At 49.4% G+C, this 16,033-nt stretch overlaps 2 protein-coding genes across 5 annotated transcripts; one reads left to right on the forward strand and one right to left on the reverse strand.

Moving 5' to 3' along the window:
* The first annotated feature begins 550 nt into the window (after positions 1 to 550).
* Ppib (peptidylprolyl isomerase B) lies at positions 551 to 6,408 on the forward strand. The gene is made up of 5 exons (NM_022536.2): positions 551 to 683; positions 1,883 to 1,996; positions 3,225 to 3,318; positions 5,246 to 5,430; positions 6,097 to 6,408. The coding sequence occupies exons 1-5, from the start codon at positions 573 to 575 to the stop codon at positions 6,217 to 6,219; spliced, it is 627 nt and encodes a 208-aa protein (NP_071981.1). The 5' UTR covers positions 551 to 572; the 3' UTR covers positions 6,220 to 6,408.
* On the reverse strand, positions 4,882 to 10,856 carry Snx22 (sorting nexin 22). Of its 4 annotated transcripts, NM_001106832.2 has the most exons (7): positions 9,392 to 9,524; positions 8,961 to 9,044; positions 8,484 to 8,588; positions 7,813 to 7,907; positions 7,469 to 7,501; positions 7,243 to 7,310; positions 6,644 to 6,961 (listed from the first exon to the last, which is right to left on the reverse strand). In NM_001106832.2, the coding sequence occupies exons 1-7, from the start codon at positions 9,464 to 9,466 to the stop codon at positions 6,837 to 6,839; spliced, it is 585 nt and encodes a 194-aa protein (NP_001100302.2). In that variant the 5' UTR covers positions 9,467 to 9,524; the 3' UTR covers positions 6,644 to 6,836. The 4 variants fall into 4 exon arrangements, with proteins under 4 accessions (XP_063121233.1, XP_006243367.1, XP_006243366.1 ...); XM_063265163.1 differs by lacking the exon at positions 7,469 to 7,501 and having other exon boundaries at positions 4,882 to 6,961; positions 9,374 to 10,856; XM_006243305.5 differs by lacking the exon at positions 7,469 to 7,501 and having other exon boundaries at positions 4,882 to 6,961; positions 9,392 to 9,611.
* Positions 10,857 to 16,033: the final 5,177 nt, after the last annotated feature.

Here is a 16,033-nt window from a genome sequence, read left to right on the forward strand (position 1 = left end):
ATTCCTCTTACTTCACCCTGCCCAGTGCTGGGATGACAGGTGTGAGCCACTACTCCCGGTCCCCAAGCAAGGTAAATATTATAGAAGATATAGAAGGCTGCCGTGACGCTCAGACGATAAACTCAACCCCCAGCGCTAAGGTTAAGTGTGTCTAGTTTTTTGAAGACCACTCCCAAATCTGGCCTTTCAAGCCCTGACAAAGGTCCGAAAGTTGGGTAGGCAAGTCGGGCCGCACGGCATGCTGGGGTGCGTAGTCTTTCTTTCTAAGACCAATCCCAACGCCGCCTTCCGCGCACCGCCTTGACAAAGGCGGAGAACGAGGTGTCTATCCAATGAGAGGGCTGTAACGTGGCAGCCACCCGCAACCCCGCCCGCGGCGGCGCCTACCACTCCGCATTGCTTCGCAGGGAGAACGTGGCGCGCTCTGGGCACTGCGAGACCGCTCGCGGTCCCGGGCCCACCCCGCGCCTGGTCGGAAACGCGCACGCTGCGCGTCCACACCCTTTTCCGGTCCGGGTTGCCGTGACCGCTCTTGCTGCTGCCGGTGGATGCTGCGCCTCTCGGAGCGCAATATGAAGGTGCTCTTCGCCGCCGCCCTCATCGTGGGCTCCGTTGTCTTCCTTTTGCTGCCTGGACCCTCCGTGGCCAACGATAAGAAGAAGGGACCTAAAGTCACAGTCAAGGTCTGGGCTCCCCTCATCGGCGAGGCCTGCCTTCCGCCGCCTTCGGTCCGGTTCAAGCCGGCGCGGGTCTGGCCCAGTAGTTCCGACCGGAGCGTCCTTGTTCTCGTTCAGTTCTTCCTTGGGTCGGCTGATCTCTTGAGGCCTGGCTCGCCCCACCTACTCTAACTAGAAAATGACCCAGGCCTCCGGGATGTCAGCTGCGGCCAGCACGGACATCCTCAGGACTGTCCCTTTGCACATACCCTGAAGTGCCAGGAAATGGATCAGGATTGCCGAATCTTTTACTAGGGTCACTTCCAGTTTAGTGTGTTTTGTAGCACACACAGTATATATAGTTAAAACTTGCGGGGCTGGGGATTTAGCTCAGAGGTAGAGCGCTTGCCTAACAAGTGCAAGGCCCTGGGTTCGGTCCTCAGCTCCGGAAAAAAAAATCCAGTCTAATGAAGACTGCATGGTAAGATCCAGTGTTTTAAAAAATTTTGCAAGCACAGTGACCTCCTTGTGTATTTCCCCATTTTAATGTCTATTTCTATAATCTGGAGTCATTTAAAGAGCAAAAACTGCTATTCTGTAGCCTGAGAACGAAAACTTTTTTAAAAATGTTACATTATTTACTTAGTAGGGAGAGGGACTCAGAGTTACCACAGTGCAGCTGTAGAGGTCAGAGGACAATTTGCAGGAGTCGATTCTCAACTTCATCATGTGGGTCTCCTCAGGCTTGGCGGTAACTGAATTTTCCCTTAAGCTGTAAGGCCAGTCCATAATCATTTCTTGGAGTGGGGGGTAATGCAGCCGTCCAAGTGCTGTGCATATATGTACTCCCAGCTACTCGAGGGAGATTATAATTTAGCAAGATTAATTACTGGGGTTATTAGCTTAGTGGTGGCCTGCCATTTCCTCACTCCCTAGTACTGGGGTTGGAGACATCTAGAGCTTTCATAAGTGTACAGATGGTTGTAGCCACCATCTAGGTGCTGAGAACAGATGCTTGTATGGTCTGGAAAAGCAGCAGATGCTCTTGACAGCTGAGCCGTTTCTCCAGCCTGTTCATTGGAGTTGTACAAGGATCTTTGCCTCCATCAAAACCAGACTCAGCCACAGCATTAGGCTTTGTTCTCTCTCGTGGGTTAATTTCATGGGCCCTTCCTTCTACCAAGGCCCCTGTAGGTGGCTAAGCTTGGATTGTCCACTTTCTTTAGGTATACTTTGATTTCCAAATTGGAGACGAACCTGTAGGACGAGTGACCTTTGGACTCTTTGGAAAGACTGTTCCAAAAACAGTGGATAATTTTGTAGCCTTAGCTACAGGAGAGGTAAGTGGATGGTACAGAGGCTGGCAGCTCCACCAGTAGGGATGGAAGCACTAGGACTTCAGAGAGTGGTCCATTTGTAGCGGTAGCCAGACTTCACTTTCCCTGAGGACCACATATTTTTGTATATTAAATAGGAATAACGGGGTCCAGTATTTAATTTTGGAGAAGACCCCGGAGGTACAGTAACTTACTCAGAGCCTCCGTTGCCCACAGTCTGGCACTACCTAGAGACTGGAGCTGGTTCTAACCCCTGCTGCTTCCTACAGCTAGTCCTAATACAATAACAACCCAGAGTGCCCACACTGGAGCTTCACAGTTATCTGTGCCAAGTGACTTGGTGCCTGCCGAGGTGGTTTTATATTGGAGAGAACATAGACAAACATGGTGCTGTTTGGCTGTAATGTTTAAAGAGTAATCTTTACCATCTAATTTTATTTGAGTTCTTATTTGAATGTTCTTAGGCCATGTGATATGACTAGTTTTGGAATAAGTACTTTTTTTTTTTTTTTTTTTGAGGGGTGCGTTGGTTAACCCTGGTGGTTCTGGAACTCGATCTGTAGACTAGGCTGGCCTTGAACTTGCCTGACTCCCAATTGCTAAGATTAAAGCTTGTGCCACTAAACCTACCTCTTGAGTTATTGATTTTTTTTTTTTTTTTTTTTTTTTTTTAAGATAAGAGGGTCCAAAGGACTTAATCCAAGACTATGGCAAGGACTTTTTAAGGAGACATATTTTCTGTTTAATGACATTTGTATTTTAACTTGCCTATTTTATTTTCTTTTTTTCCTGAGACCCTTTTATGTAGCCCCTGGCCAACCTTGAACCTGATTGTAGACAGGGTTGATCTTGAGCTTCTGATTATGCCTGCTTCTGCCTCCTGAGTGCTGGGATCACAGGCACACACCGCCACTCTCAACTAGACAGTGCTAAGGGTAGAACCCAGGACTGTGTCCTGCTAGGGCAAACACTGCCCGCCGAGAAATATCCCCAGGTCTCAAATTTGAGGACAGAGAAGGGGAAAGGCATTTCATGGCCTGGGTTACATCACTCAGGAACTGTAGAAGAGGCTAGAGATCTCCCCCCCTCCCCCAGACCTGCAGTGGCTGGTCCCGCAGTACATTAAGTGCTGCATGTGTACCGGAAAGAGCTGTAGGCAAGGCTCTGCAGGCCTGTTTGACATCTGCTTGTTGCCTGATTTTCCATCCTGTCTTCTCTTCCCTCTCTCCAGAAAGGATTTGGCTATAAGAACAGCAAGTTCCATCGTGTCATCAAGGACTTCATGATCCAGGGTGGAGACTTCACCAGGGGAGATGGCACAGGAGGTAACTTCAGGTCCTCTGAGGAGTTTCGACATTGTAGTGTCCAAGGGGGGGTGGCTAGGCATCTTCTGTCACCTGCTCTAGAGGCTGTCTTCTCTCCTGCATAGAGAGTAGCTGTACCCTTCTTTGAAAGGGGAACCCAGTGCAAAGGAGAGGAAGGTAGAGGTCAGGTAGACCTGTGCTCTCTTCTAAGTATCCACAGTTCTGTTGCTTGTGTTACACACATAAACATAAATTTAAAGGGCCAGAAAGGTGGGTAAAGGTACTTGATGCCGAGGCTGATGCCCCAACTTTGTTTCCTGGGTCTCAATAGAAAAAGAGAACTGACTTCTGCAAAGTGTCCTCTGACTGCTATACAAGATCACAGTGCACCCATATACGTATGCTTGCGTGTGTGTGTGTACACACTAGAAATAAGTAAAGGTGGAGAACTCAAGGCAAGTGTGTGCCTGTAACCTCTGTGCTCAGGTTAAGTCAGGAGATTCCAGAGTGACTTCAAGGCCAGCCTGGTCAATGTTAGCACACCACGGGCTAGAGAAATGACTCTGGTTGAGAGTACTTGCAGGGGTCAGGAGTCCTGGGCCCCATTCTCACATGTTGACTCACAACTGTAAATCCAGTTCCAGGGAATCTGACACCCTCCCAGGCATATGTGTGGTACAAAAATATATGTATGCAAAACACCCATACACTTAAACTTTAAAAAAATAAAAAGAACCGGTGTAGTGGTGTATAGAGTGGCAGAGACAGATGGATCTCTTGAGTTTGATCCCAGACTGGTCTACAAAGTGAGTTCTAGGACAGCCAGGGCTATACAGAAACTATCTTAGAAAAAAAAATTGTTAGGCATGAAGCTTAACCATTTACTGAGAGATTAAGTGTGATTTATGTTACCATCATAAAGATTAAAATACAATTTGTGTGTGAGAGAAACTTGGACCTCCTTGTGTCTTGAGGGTGAGAATGAAACTAGGGATATAGACTGGATTTTTTGGAACAGGGGCAACTGAAGTCCCATGAATGGAAGTCAAATAAGGAAGTTTTAGCAGTCAGTATCCAGCCAGGAGCCATTGCAGGAAACAGACCACGTCACCCCAACTAGTTGCTTCTCTGCCTCCCCAGTGGCTGCACAGTCAACTACATCTTCCTGGTCAGTCTCCGGCCAGGGCAGCCGCTGACTTGAGGCATTCTGAGGAGCTGTGGGGTGAGTACTGGTGAGCTGAGAGCACAGGAAGTTAGTCACTGTGTGTCACTGGCCTAGAACACCTAGAGACCTGCCTCCTGAGTGCTGGGGCTAGCACATAACATTGTGTTCATGTTAAAGTCAGAGAACAAGGTTTTCCTCTTCCACCCTGTGGCTTCCATGCCTGGCAGCAAGTTGCCGTGCATGCCACGCCATCTCACCGGCTTGAGAGGATAGCTGCTTCTGTGCTAGTGGTCTCAGGCCCAGTAGTCTATTGGGGGGAAATGGGGAAACCATCTTTGCAGCCAGGATCTCAGAAAGGGTATATAAGACTCAAAGCGCACTTGTCGCGGTCCGGGACCCTTATCCCACACAATGACAAATGTTCATGAGCATCTTTTATTTCATGTTCCTTGGTAAGAGGCTCTTAATAGGAGTTCTGTTTCCTATTTTCTCCTCCCCCAACCAACCCCGCTGCACTTGTAATCCTTGGAAGGTAATCCTGCACCCCCCCTGCCCCCCCACACCCACACACATGCACGCACGCACGCCGCCAGCATCCTGTACGCAGCAAGGCATCTCCTTCAACCTGTCCTCGTACCCAGATGGTCTTGGTCCGGAGGGCTTGGGTAGAAGATAGGAAGACTGTTTCTATGTCCTCATTTGCCACTCAGGCCTAGTCTTACAAGAACAGCCTGACCTATATAGATCTTCACCCAAGCATCTGCCTGTTTGGGGTCTTCCCAGGAAAGAGCATCTATGGTGAGCGCTTCCCAGATGAGAACTTCAAGCTGAAGCACTATGGGCCCGGATGGGTGAGCATGGCCAATGCAGGCAAAGACACCAATGGCTCCCAGTTCTTCATAACTACAGTCAAGACCTCCTGGCTAGACGGCAAGCACGTGGTTTTCGGCAAAGTTCTGGAAGGCATGGTAAGTTGAGAAGTGGGGGGTTAAACCTTGGTGGTCCTTACCAAGGATCCAGCTGGAACAGACATGGGCTTCAAGAAGGAAATCTTTACCCCAAAGGCACCTAAGCCACAAATACAGACAGACCAGTACTTGTTCCTAACCCGGCATAGGGGTGGGGAAGTGTTGAGAATAAACGGCCTGACTGAGTGCCATGCACACACCTATGGTCCTAGCTTTCAGGGGGCTGAAGCAAGAGGATCACTTGAACTCCAGAGTCAAGGGCTAGGCTGAACAACCTGAGACCACAGTTTAAGAGTGTCCATGTGGCTGGCTCCAGCAGAGTGCTTAACCTAGAATTCCCAGCACCACAATCAGGAAAACAAAATGCAGAATACCTAGCCCACATCTCCATGCTCCCAAGGTTCTAAGTCCCTCTAGGCCCCAGACAACCCATCCAGAAGACCTTGTTGAGTTTGTCCAGCTGCAGGGTCCTCTGTTGGTCACTCACTGAAATGAGATGTTCAGACTATCCAGCATCATGCTCTGTGTTCACCCTGGCTCAGTTCACCTCAGTTCCTTAGCTTTTGGCTCCTTTGGCTTCTGTGTTCGTCCCACGTGGGTTTCAGCACTCCTGAGTCACTCCCAGTAGTGACCCCCGACACGATCTCTCCTGCTTTTCTTCTCTAGGATGTGGTACGGAAGGTGGAGAACACCAAGACGGACAGCCGGGACAAGCCCCTGAAGGATGTGATCATTGTAGACTGTGGCAAGATCGAAGTGGAGAAACCCTTTGCCATTGCCAAGGAGTAGAGAGAGCCTCGGGGACCTCATCCCTCTAAACAGCTGTCTGTGCGGGTCCTGTCGATTCCCTCACAGGTGAAAGCAGCCAGTCACAAGGCTCTGTGCGGCTCTGGCTCCAGTGCTTCCATCCGACGGGGTGGCCACACCCCTCACATTCCACAGGCCTGATTTTTATATAAAACTCCTACCAATGCTGATCAATAAAGAAGTGGGTTTTTTTATAACTTAGGTGTGGGCTGTGTTTGGGGTGTTATAGCACCTGTCCTGTGTCCCAGTGGGGGACTCTATGCTCCTTCCTTAGGTCCCTGCCTAAGCCTGTACGAATGCTGCCCACCCACCCACTCATCAGGCAGAGGCTAGCTCGCTCCTGTGCCTCATCCTAAGCTGCTTCCACCTGTCAGGCTGGGCTAGAAAATACACCTGAATCTCCTCAGCCTAAAAGTCTTGAGTTCTACCAGCTACAGCTGTCAGTGCAAACCAAGTTCAGAGCTTTGAGTGGGGATGGGCACGACTGAGCCTCAGCAAGTTACACCTGAATCTAGTCCAAGGGAAGACCCAGTTTCCTATAGGAGTCCTAGGACTGAGGCACATAACTGTCCTGAAAGGTGGCCCAAAGCCTGAGCTTGTCAGGGCATTGGTGATGGAGCAGGATGACAGTTAGCCTCCGGCTGGGCTGCTGCCGGGCTGGTGCTGGTGCCGAAGCCATAGAGACCCTGGAGTACACCATCCACCACCACTTCCGGGAGAGGTGCTGTGGGAGAGAAAGTGAAGAAGGGGCTAGCCTGGCCTTGAGCCTACAGCACTGAGCTGCCCACAGGCCCAGCTGTCTACGAGAAAAGAGGCTTTCCCTCATCCACATCTGTTCATACTAGCTTTTGGAGACTCCCCGGGGGAACAGAGACCTGGTGAAGCAACTGTATTGCACTGGTTTCTATGAAGTTACAAAGCAGGCTGCCACTTACAGGAGCAGCAGGTGGTAACCCTCAGAGGACAGTAGGCACGGGTGCTGACGGGAACTTAGATCAGTCTCACCTGGGGAAGGGGTGTGAATGTAGGGATCCAGGCAGAAGCCAATGACCGGCCGGTGGTGCAGCTGTGAGCTGTGAGAAGATTGGTTAGTGAGAGTAGAGGCACGAAGACCAAAATCAGCAGGGACCCGAAAAGGAAAAGTAAGGGGCTAGAAAACAGGCTGCTGGCCTGCCTCCTAGCACGTAACCACCAGGGGTCAGCAGGCCTTTAAGGTAGGACTTTGCCTTGCCTGGTGTCACTAGGCAGGAATTCCCCCAGGGTGCTGAAAAGAAAAGAAACACTAAGTAGCTGGAGGATACCCAGGGGAGGTGAGGAGCTGGTGGAGACAGCAGCCCAGGGGACTATTCTGTAACAAGCCCAGTTCCGGAGGTGGAGGCAAGGCTGTTGGAACTAACCAAAGCTGTCCACCAAAACCCAGCCTTGCTCCAAGTCTAGAAAGGTGAGGAGGGAGGTGGTGTATCAGAACCAGGCCAGGGCCCAGTACATTTGAAAACCTTCAGGTTCTGTTTACACCTCTTTGTGGCTGAGGGTGGGCTGAGGGCCCTTGCCACCTCTCCACAGAGCTATCCTTACCTCCAGCTGCTGGCCTTGGAGTCTGTAGGGAAATGTCTAAGTCTCAAGAATTCCAGTAACTCCTTGGGCACATCTTGATTCAGGTACAGGACGCCCTAGAGAAGACGAAGTCTTCAGTCAGATCCAGTATTAATTGCACAACCCATTGCAAAAATTTTGAGGACATTGGTTTCAAAATGATTTAAGAATTTCAAGGCAGTAGGAACAAGTATTAGACCGAACTCAGAGCCATTCTAAGGAATGGCCCAGTATGGACTGCAAAGACTGGCCCCACGATGTGGGCAGCAACGGCGGTTGCCACTGTTAGAGGGATGAGTCCATACATACCTCATTAAGAAAACAGGTTCTTGGGGCTGGGGATTTAGCTCAGTGGTAGAGCGCTTACCTAGGAAGCGCGAGGCCCTGGGTTCGGTCCCCAGCTCCGAAAAAAAGAACCAAAAAAAAAAAAAAAGAAAAAGAAAACAGGTTCTTAGCCTAGGAGTGAAGAATCTACTTGGATTATTCAAAACTTTGAGTGATCCAGATAGAAAAGTTTGTACTCGTTTGGAAAAACAGAGCCCGAGATACTGAATAACAGCCCAAAGTTGTGGACCTCAACACACTCCCACATCTCTAACTGGGTCACCGATGGTCCCTCAGGCTAGGGGCAACCAAGTGTGCCCAGTGCACACCTGGATGTAGGTCTCCAAGCCCTGCCGGCGCTGTTCCAGTCCTCTGGTCCTCCAGTTGGGCAGGCGTTTTGAGGGAAAGTCAGGCACTTTGTACCGTTTCTTGATCTGTAGTACATCAGTCACTGAGGTGAGATCCCAGCATTCAAGCCCATTGCACCTAGCTGAGGACTTTCTCCCGTCCTCTATGTCTTTAAGCTTCAACTTGGGACAGCTGGCAAGAGGTGGTTGGGACAGAAGTGACAAGCCAGAGTGTGGAAAGGACGCACCCGGACAAGGTCAGTCTGAGCTGGGATCTAGCCATTGCGTCCTCCCCGCGAGGGGCCCTGCAGCCCTGGGTAGTCGCCTGTGATCTGCACCCTCCCGGGGACTTGGACAGTAATGGGGGTGGCCAACCAGAAGCTGGGATCAGAGTTCTGTCGAATGCCACCTAGGGACCTGGCCTGGACCCAGATCGGTGGGTAGTCCGCGACATCTCACCCGCTTGTGTAGAGCATGGAACTCGCTGTAGCGCCGCGGCACCGTGTGTCTGCGTCCGCTGTACAGCACCTCTACTTGGAACACCTGGCGGGCGGAGAAGTGCGGGCAGCAGGTCCAAAGGATGCAGTAGGACCCGCGCCGCGAGACGCGCCCAATTTCTGGTGTTTGAAAGGCACAAAGCCGACCTGGCGTGCCACCGCTCAGGGAAACCCCTTCCGAACCCCACTCACACCTGAAAGAAAAGGCTGACGGGCCCTCCCCTCTGCTCCACGGATCCCTCAAGAGCCCAGACCATCGTCCAAGGGACTGGCAAAGCCAAGTAACCCCGAACCTTTGCAACGAATGTCCTAGCCCTGAATTCTGGGTCCCTTTTGCGCTGGTCGCGAGGATATTCGGGAGAGCCCCGCACGTACTCTTCGTCCATTGCTCACCATGTGGCCTTTCTCTGGACTCTGCCTGGGCCCTTCGGCCTCGGGCCCCACCGAGGGGATGTGAACTTCCAGCATCCGCGCCCCAACCCGGCCGCAGCCTCTCCTGGATCGAGCGCTAGGGTACCCGAACTCCCTAGAGCAGCCAGGCAGCCCTATGAGGCCGACCGGCCCTCGGGCTCCAGGCCCTGCCCCCGGGCCGCAGGCCCCGCCCCACTCTGGATATTTCAGCTCTAGGCTCCACCCTCTGATCCGGGACCCCGCCCTCGCCACGCCCAGGGTGTTCCCTGCAGCTCTAAAGTCCTGAAGCGGGAAGATAACACCGCCCGGGTCGCCAGGCAAAGGAAGGAACCCTCAGCAGGGTCATCCATTTGTCAAATATTTCCCTAAAGTCCACTGCCTGCCAAGTAGGCAGCCGAGCTAAGTTTTTAGCTGGTCTTTGTTTGGTGCCCTGCATGCTAAGGTGCTAGATGAATAGGCACAGGTGGGTCCAGGCCTGGGCTTCCGCTAGGACCACCCTTGTTCTCTTTCATGTCGTCCGTGGTAGCACCACCTGGAGACTCCAACTGAGGCAGTGCCAGGGTGAGGCTGGGATCCGTTTTAGCTTTGCCGAGCACCTACAGACCATTTGTTTATTCCATCCATCTGTCCACCTGTCCACCTTTCCATCCTTCCCACCTTAACATCTGCTCCAAGTTAGTGTGGGGGGAAGAGGCAGTTTAAAAAACCCAGGCTTGAGGGGTTGGGGATTTAGCTCAGTGGTTAGAGTGCTTGCCTAGGAAGCGCAAGGCCCTGGGTTCGGTCCCCAGCTCCGAAAAAAAAAGAACCAAAAAAAAAAAAAAAAAAACCAGGCTTGGGACTGGAGAGATGGCTCGGTGGTTAAGAGCACTAACTGTTCTTCCAGAGGTCCTGAGTTCAATTCCCAGCAACAGATGGTGGCTCACAACCATCTGTAACAGAATCCATCAATGCCCTCTTCTGGTGTGTCTGAAGAGAGCAACAGTGTACTCACGTAAAATAAATAAATCTTTAAAAACAAACAAAGAAACAAACAAACAAAAAACCCCAGGCTCAGCTTTGAAAGTCACATGGCCTGGATGTGAAGAACAGTGTGGGCTGTGGGCTTTCTGACATCTGTAAAACAGGTAGCAGTTACGTCTAAAAACCGAGTGAAGCTGGACAGCACCGGCCTGTGGTTCCACGTAATTATGAGGCTGAGGCAAGAGAATTGTTTGAAACCAGGAGTTCAAAGTCAACTTGAGCAACTCGGCCTCAGCCTCAGGTAGTGGCTTCCTGATGGGCTTGTTCTGCCGGGATGGATGGGTGGTGACAGACAGATGATAAGAAGTCGGTAAGGAAGAGTTCGGAGAAGAGGAACTTAGGGAGTCATGGCAGTGGCATGCACGGCCGTCCTCACATATCCTGCTGGTCTTTTTAGAGTGTAGTAGGATTTTTGGTTGGGTTATTGTGGGTTTGGTTTTTCTAGATAAGTAGAAAGACTTTCTTTGTGTAGCCCTTGCTGTCCTAAAACTTCATCTCTAAAACCAGGCTGGCCTCTAACTCAGAAATCTGCCTGCCTCTGCCCCCCAAGTAGTGGGATTAAAGGTTTGTGCCTGCCCAGCTGTAATAAGATTTCAATAAAGAACTATCACTTCATGTGTAAAAACAGAAGTGGCTTTCATTTCTACCTCAGCTCCACACTCCTCACTCAGCTTCAGGTGAGCTGTACTATTCAGTAGGTCAAGGGTCAAGTGTTCTGGTCACAAACCAGGTCATGTGTGATGGCTATTCTTAGTTGTCAAGAGAGCCCCAGGTGGAATTAACTAAAAAATAAAATTCCCAAGCAGCTGGGCACACTTGTGAGGGACTTTTAATTAACAGGATCATGTCGGGTAGGAAGACCCTCCCTGAATCTGGGCCTTCTCGAGGCAGCCTATGTAAGGCACTTGGAAGAAAGAAGCGTTTGCTTCTTGCCTGCTTGCCTTCACTCTCTGGTTAGATCCTGCTGTTCTGGCTTCCCTTCACAGGTGTTAGAGCCTACACCTCGTGTGTGCAGGATCCAAACACACACTAGAGAGCAGCTGAAACAGCCACCTTGTGGGCTCTACAACTGCTGGATTCTTGGACTTTCTGTTAGTAGACAGTTATTGGACTAACTGGGCCACAGTCTGTAAGCCACGCTAATAAATCCACACACACAGAGAAAGGCACAGACAACAGACAGACAGACAGACAGACAGACAGACACACACAGACACACACACACACACACACACACACACACACACAAAGGGAGTTGGGGGAGACCCTAATGGTCCTGGTTCCCTGACTAGTACATTTGTGTAACTGAATGTAGGTGTCTTAAAATTTTGGCAGTAGAAAGTTTCTGAATATGCGACAACTAAAAATTTAAATCCCAGCATGTAATGAATCTAAGGTGTGTCTGGCAGCCCTTGATCATGTGCATTCAGCCCATGCACCCTGAAGTGTCACTTCAGCCTTGGCTCTGAGCACACAGTACGCACACTTTGTACTGCGCACACTGTCACAGCATGCATGGCCAATTAGCATTACCCAAAACGCCTCAGCTGTAGTCTGAGAGTATTGTTTATGAACAAATTGTTTTGGAGGTTTTCTTGGTTGTTTGGTTTGTTGTTGTTTTAGACATGGTTTCTCTCCAAGCTGGTCTCAAACTCAGTGATTCACCTGCCTCTGCCCCCTAGGTTCTGGGGCTAAAAGCCACCATCATCTGGCAACTTGCTGTGTTTTTAATGTACAAAGTTATCTGCTCTTATAAAAACATAGTGGTTTGATTTTAAAAAAAAAACAAAACAAAGACAGTATTTTCTTATGCCATTCGATCCATGTGTGTGGTAGCATGTAGGTTTGTACCCTGTTGTTCTTTGTCATCGTCACACAGCTAGAGTCATATGGGAAGGGGAGGAACCTTAGTTGAAAAAAGCCCTGCAAACAGAGTTCCTGTCCGCATTTTCTTGACTACTGATTGATGTAGGAGGGTCCAGCCCACTCTGGATGGTGCCACCCCTGGACCAGCGGTCATGGGGTGGATGGCATAAAAACAAACAAACAACAATAAAACCAAAAAAGCAGACAGATAGCCAGGCATAGTAGCGCATACCTTTAATCCCAGCATTTGGGAGGCAGAGGCAGGCAGAACTCTATAAGTTGAAGGCCAGCCTGGTCTATATAGTGAATTTCAGGACAGCCAGGGCTATACAGACAGACCCTTTCATAGACAGCAAGCCAGAAAATGGTGTACTCCCATGGCCTCTGCATCAGCTCCTGCTTCCAGAAGTAGATGCAGGTGGATCTCTGCAAGTATGAAGCCAGCCAGGTCTAGATAAAGTTCCAGGCCAGCCAGGACTACATAAAGGGACCTTTTCTCAGAGCTGGGGAGATGGCTCAGCAGTTAAGAGCATGGACTACTCTTGCAGAGGTCCTGAGTTCAATTCTCAGCAACCACATGGTGGCTCACAACCATCTGTAGTACGGTCTGACACCCTCTTCTGGTGTGTCTGAAGAGAGCCACAGTGTATCCACATATATAAAACAAATCTTGAGAGAGAGACAGACAGACAGACAGACTCTTTCTCAAAAAAAAAATAGATGAAAGTTTGTGTAAAAGTTTTAAAGTTGGGGAAGTTTATTGCCCCCAGCAGATTTAGCTAACTTCAATAGAAGAAATTTTCTCTCACATGGGTCAGTCTGGTGTATATGCCCAGCTAGGGTTATTTAATGAAACTTTGTCTCAAAAAGAAAAACTGAATTAATCCATTTCGGCTTGGGATTAGGAAAGAATTTCCAGCAACTTCTGAAATGGCCCTAAACATACATGTGTACTTTGTACTATGTGTTTATGTGGGGTGATGTTCACATTGTTGACTTTTTAAAAATTTTACTTTGTGTATGTGTGTGGGTGTTTTGCCTGCCTGTATATGTCTCAGATCCCCAGAGGCGGACTTAAGTGACAGCCATTTAAGTGACTGCCATTTGCCATGTGACTGTGAGAATTGAACCTAGATCCTTTGAAAGAGCAGCCAGTGCTCTCAACCACCAAACTTAACTCGCCTACTTTAGTTTTCTTATATTGTTATTTTTGTTTGGTTGGTAGTTTGGTTATTCTTTTTGTTGTTGTTGTTTGGTTTTTTTGAAACAAAGTTTCTCTGAGTAGCCCTGGCTGTTTTGGAACTCCTCCGTAGACCAGGCTGCTCTCAGACTCAGAGGTCTGCCTGCCTCTGCCTCCTGAGTGCTGGAGTTAAAGGTGTGCACCACCCCACCTGGCTCCGTTGACTATTTTTTAAACATCCACCAACTCTGATAATGCTCTCTGTCCTGCAGCATCAAACATCCAACGAGATTTTATGAACTGGCACATTTGTCCCACTGCTGTGCAAACTTGCCTGCACCTTTAGTTACGGTAAAATTATTGCGTATAGCAAGGAATCTCACAGGAACTTAACACAGTGGGCGGCCCTGCGCAGAGAGGTGAGCAGTTTTGCTCTATTAGGCTCATACCTGGAAGGAGGGGTTTGGGGCAGGACCAAAAGCAAAGCAAAGCATCTATGTTAAGGACTGCAGTCAGCGACAAGTCTCTCTTGCTAGTACAGATGCTCAGCAGAGGACATCCTCACCAACACTGGTGCTTGCATTCATTCTCCTTCTCCAAATTCAGTGTGCCAAGGCCAGGAAACCAGGAAGCTGCAACTTCCCAGGTAGAGGTGGAGGTGTGGTCTCTGGAAGGGAAATGACCCACACCAAGGAGAAGTGCTGGGGTTTCATTTCCTCTTTGGGATGCCGGTATCAGAATTGAACAAAGGGGCATTGAGTCTCTTTTACCCACACAGCCACTTCAGTGTTCAGAGCATCATCCTAATGGCCTCTGTCTCTTGGCCTCCGTTTCCTTGTCTCTCTCTGGGTATAAGGCCGGTTCTCTATCTCCCAAAACAAACTGCCACCAGAGCTTACCCAACCCTCCCTCACCTATCCCGTTTTCACTCCCTCCCATCACGTACTTCACTCTGGCCACGGGAATCTGCTAGCTTTCCACATTCATTCCTACCTGGAACTTTCTCTTGACTCCTCCACCAGTGAGCTTACTGTGCCCTCCTTGAAGAGGATTCCTTCCACATCTCGGCGAGCTCCTAGTCCAGTCTGTAATTGCTGTGTGTCTCCAGTATCAGAGAGAGGGGAGGGAAGCACTTTTCCTCCCCCACTGTTTGGACTAGTTTTTCTGACACAAACTTGACTCATAGGAAAAAGTCACCATAAGATCAGGCTATAAGACAGAGGTAGGTGGATCTCTGTGTTCAAAACCAGCCTGGTCTACAAAGCGAGTTTTACAAGACAGCCACGGCTACACAGAGAAACCCTGTCTCGAAAACAAAACATCAGGCTATATTGTCCAGGCAATGGTTGTTGTGAGCCTTTAATCCCAGCACTCAAGAGGAGAGATCTCTGAGTTTGGAGCCAGCCTGGTCTACAGAGTAAGTTCCAGGACAGCCAGGGAGACACAGAAAAACCCTAGCTCAGAAAAAAACAAAACAAAAGAAACAAACAAAGCAGGCTATAGGCAAACCTGTAAGGCATCTTCCTAACTAGTGGTTGATGTGAAAGCTCATTGTGGGTGGGGTCACCCATAGGTTGTTCTGGGTACTATAAGGAAAGCAGGCAGAGCAGGCCATAGGAGCAAGCCCAGAAGCTGCCCTTCTCCACGACCTCTCCACCAGCTTCTGCCCTGACTTCCTTAGATGGTGACAGTGAGGTGGAAGTGTATCATCACAGCAATAGAAACCCTGTAAGAGTCTTGTTGCTATTCCTATAACAAACGACAGCTTAGAGCTGGGAAGATGGCATAGCAATTAATAACACTGGCTGAGCTTTCAGAGGACTCAGGTTCGATTCCAAGCACCCACATGGCAGCTTCCAAGCACCTACAACTCCAGCTCCAGGGTTACAGGACATTTGAACCAGTTTTTAGCCACAGTGTGTCTCAGCCCTTAGCACACATCTTTAATCCCTCTGGCTGGAATACAGACATGTCCTTAGTACTCACCTTTAATCTTAAACAATGAAGGTAAAGTTAGTTTGTAGAAGGAAGCACCCAAGTTTGAAAGTGATGTCTAATTGAGTGTCAGAAAAAGTGATGAATCAGAGAAAGATTTGACCGAATAGGATCTTCCCAACTCTCACAAGAGGAGGTAAGGAAAGCTACTTAAGGGGGAGACAGACAGCACAGGAATACAGTAGACTTCCTGGAGAGCTGTGCAGTGGAGTTGAGAGAGCGAGTAGAGCAGCACAGAGAGGGAGAAGGAGGCAGTTTTACCAGGAGAGTTTTACAGAGAGAGAGAGAGAGAGAGAGAGAGAGAGAGAGAGAGAGAGAGATATTGAAGAGAGAACAAGCTAGAAACAGGTAAAGACAGAAGAAGCAAAGAGAATGAGAAGGGGCCAGAAGAGTGATAGTTTGAGGCCAAGCAGAGCAATTCAGTCAGAAGCTGAGAGAAGCCAGTAAGAATCAGTCAGCGTGGAGAGGAATTAGAGCCAGAACAGCTGAGTTGAGTCAGCCAGCCAGAACACAGAAGGAATTAGAAAGGGTGAGAGCTTATTCAGCAGCAAGTCTCTGAGGCT

The sequence above is a fragment of the Rattus norvegicus genome, chromosome 8 (assembly GCF_036323735.1).
Source record: "Rattus norvegicus strain BN/NHsdMcwi chromosome 8, GRCr8, whole genome shotgun sequence".
NCBI lineage: Eukaryota > Metazoa > Chordata > Mammalia > Rodentia > Muridae > Rattus > Rattus norvegicus.

Coding starts and splice junctions, on each gene's coding strand:
- Ppib (NM_022536.2), top strand. CDS start 573: ATGAAGGTGCTCTTCGCCGCCGCCCTCATCGTGGGCTCCGTTGTCTTC. Junction 1,997..3,224: donor TAGCCTTAGCTACAGGAGAG/GTAAGTGGATGG, acceptor CCCTCTCTCCAG/AAAGGATTTGGCTATAAGAA. Junction 3,319..5,245: donor CAGGGGAGATGGCACAGGAG/GTAACTTCAGGT, acceptor GGGTCTTCCCAG/GAAAGAGCATCTATGGTGAG.
- Snx22 (NM_001106832.2), bottom strand. CDS start 9,466: ATGCTGGAAGTTCACATCCCCTCGGTGGGGCCCGAGGCCGAAGGGCCC. Junction 9,045..9,391: donor GTCCAGAGAAAGGCCACATG/GTGAGCAATGGA, acceptor TCCGCCCGCCAG/GTGTTCCAAGTAGAGGTGCT. Junction 7,502..7,812: donor TCCAAGGCCAGCAGCTGGAG/GTAAGGATAGCT, acceptor TTTTCTTTTCAG/CACCCTGGGGGAATTCCTGC.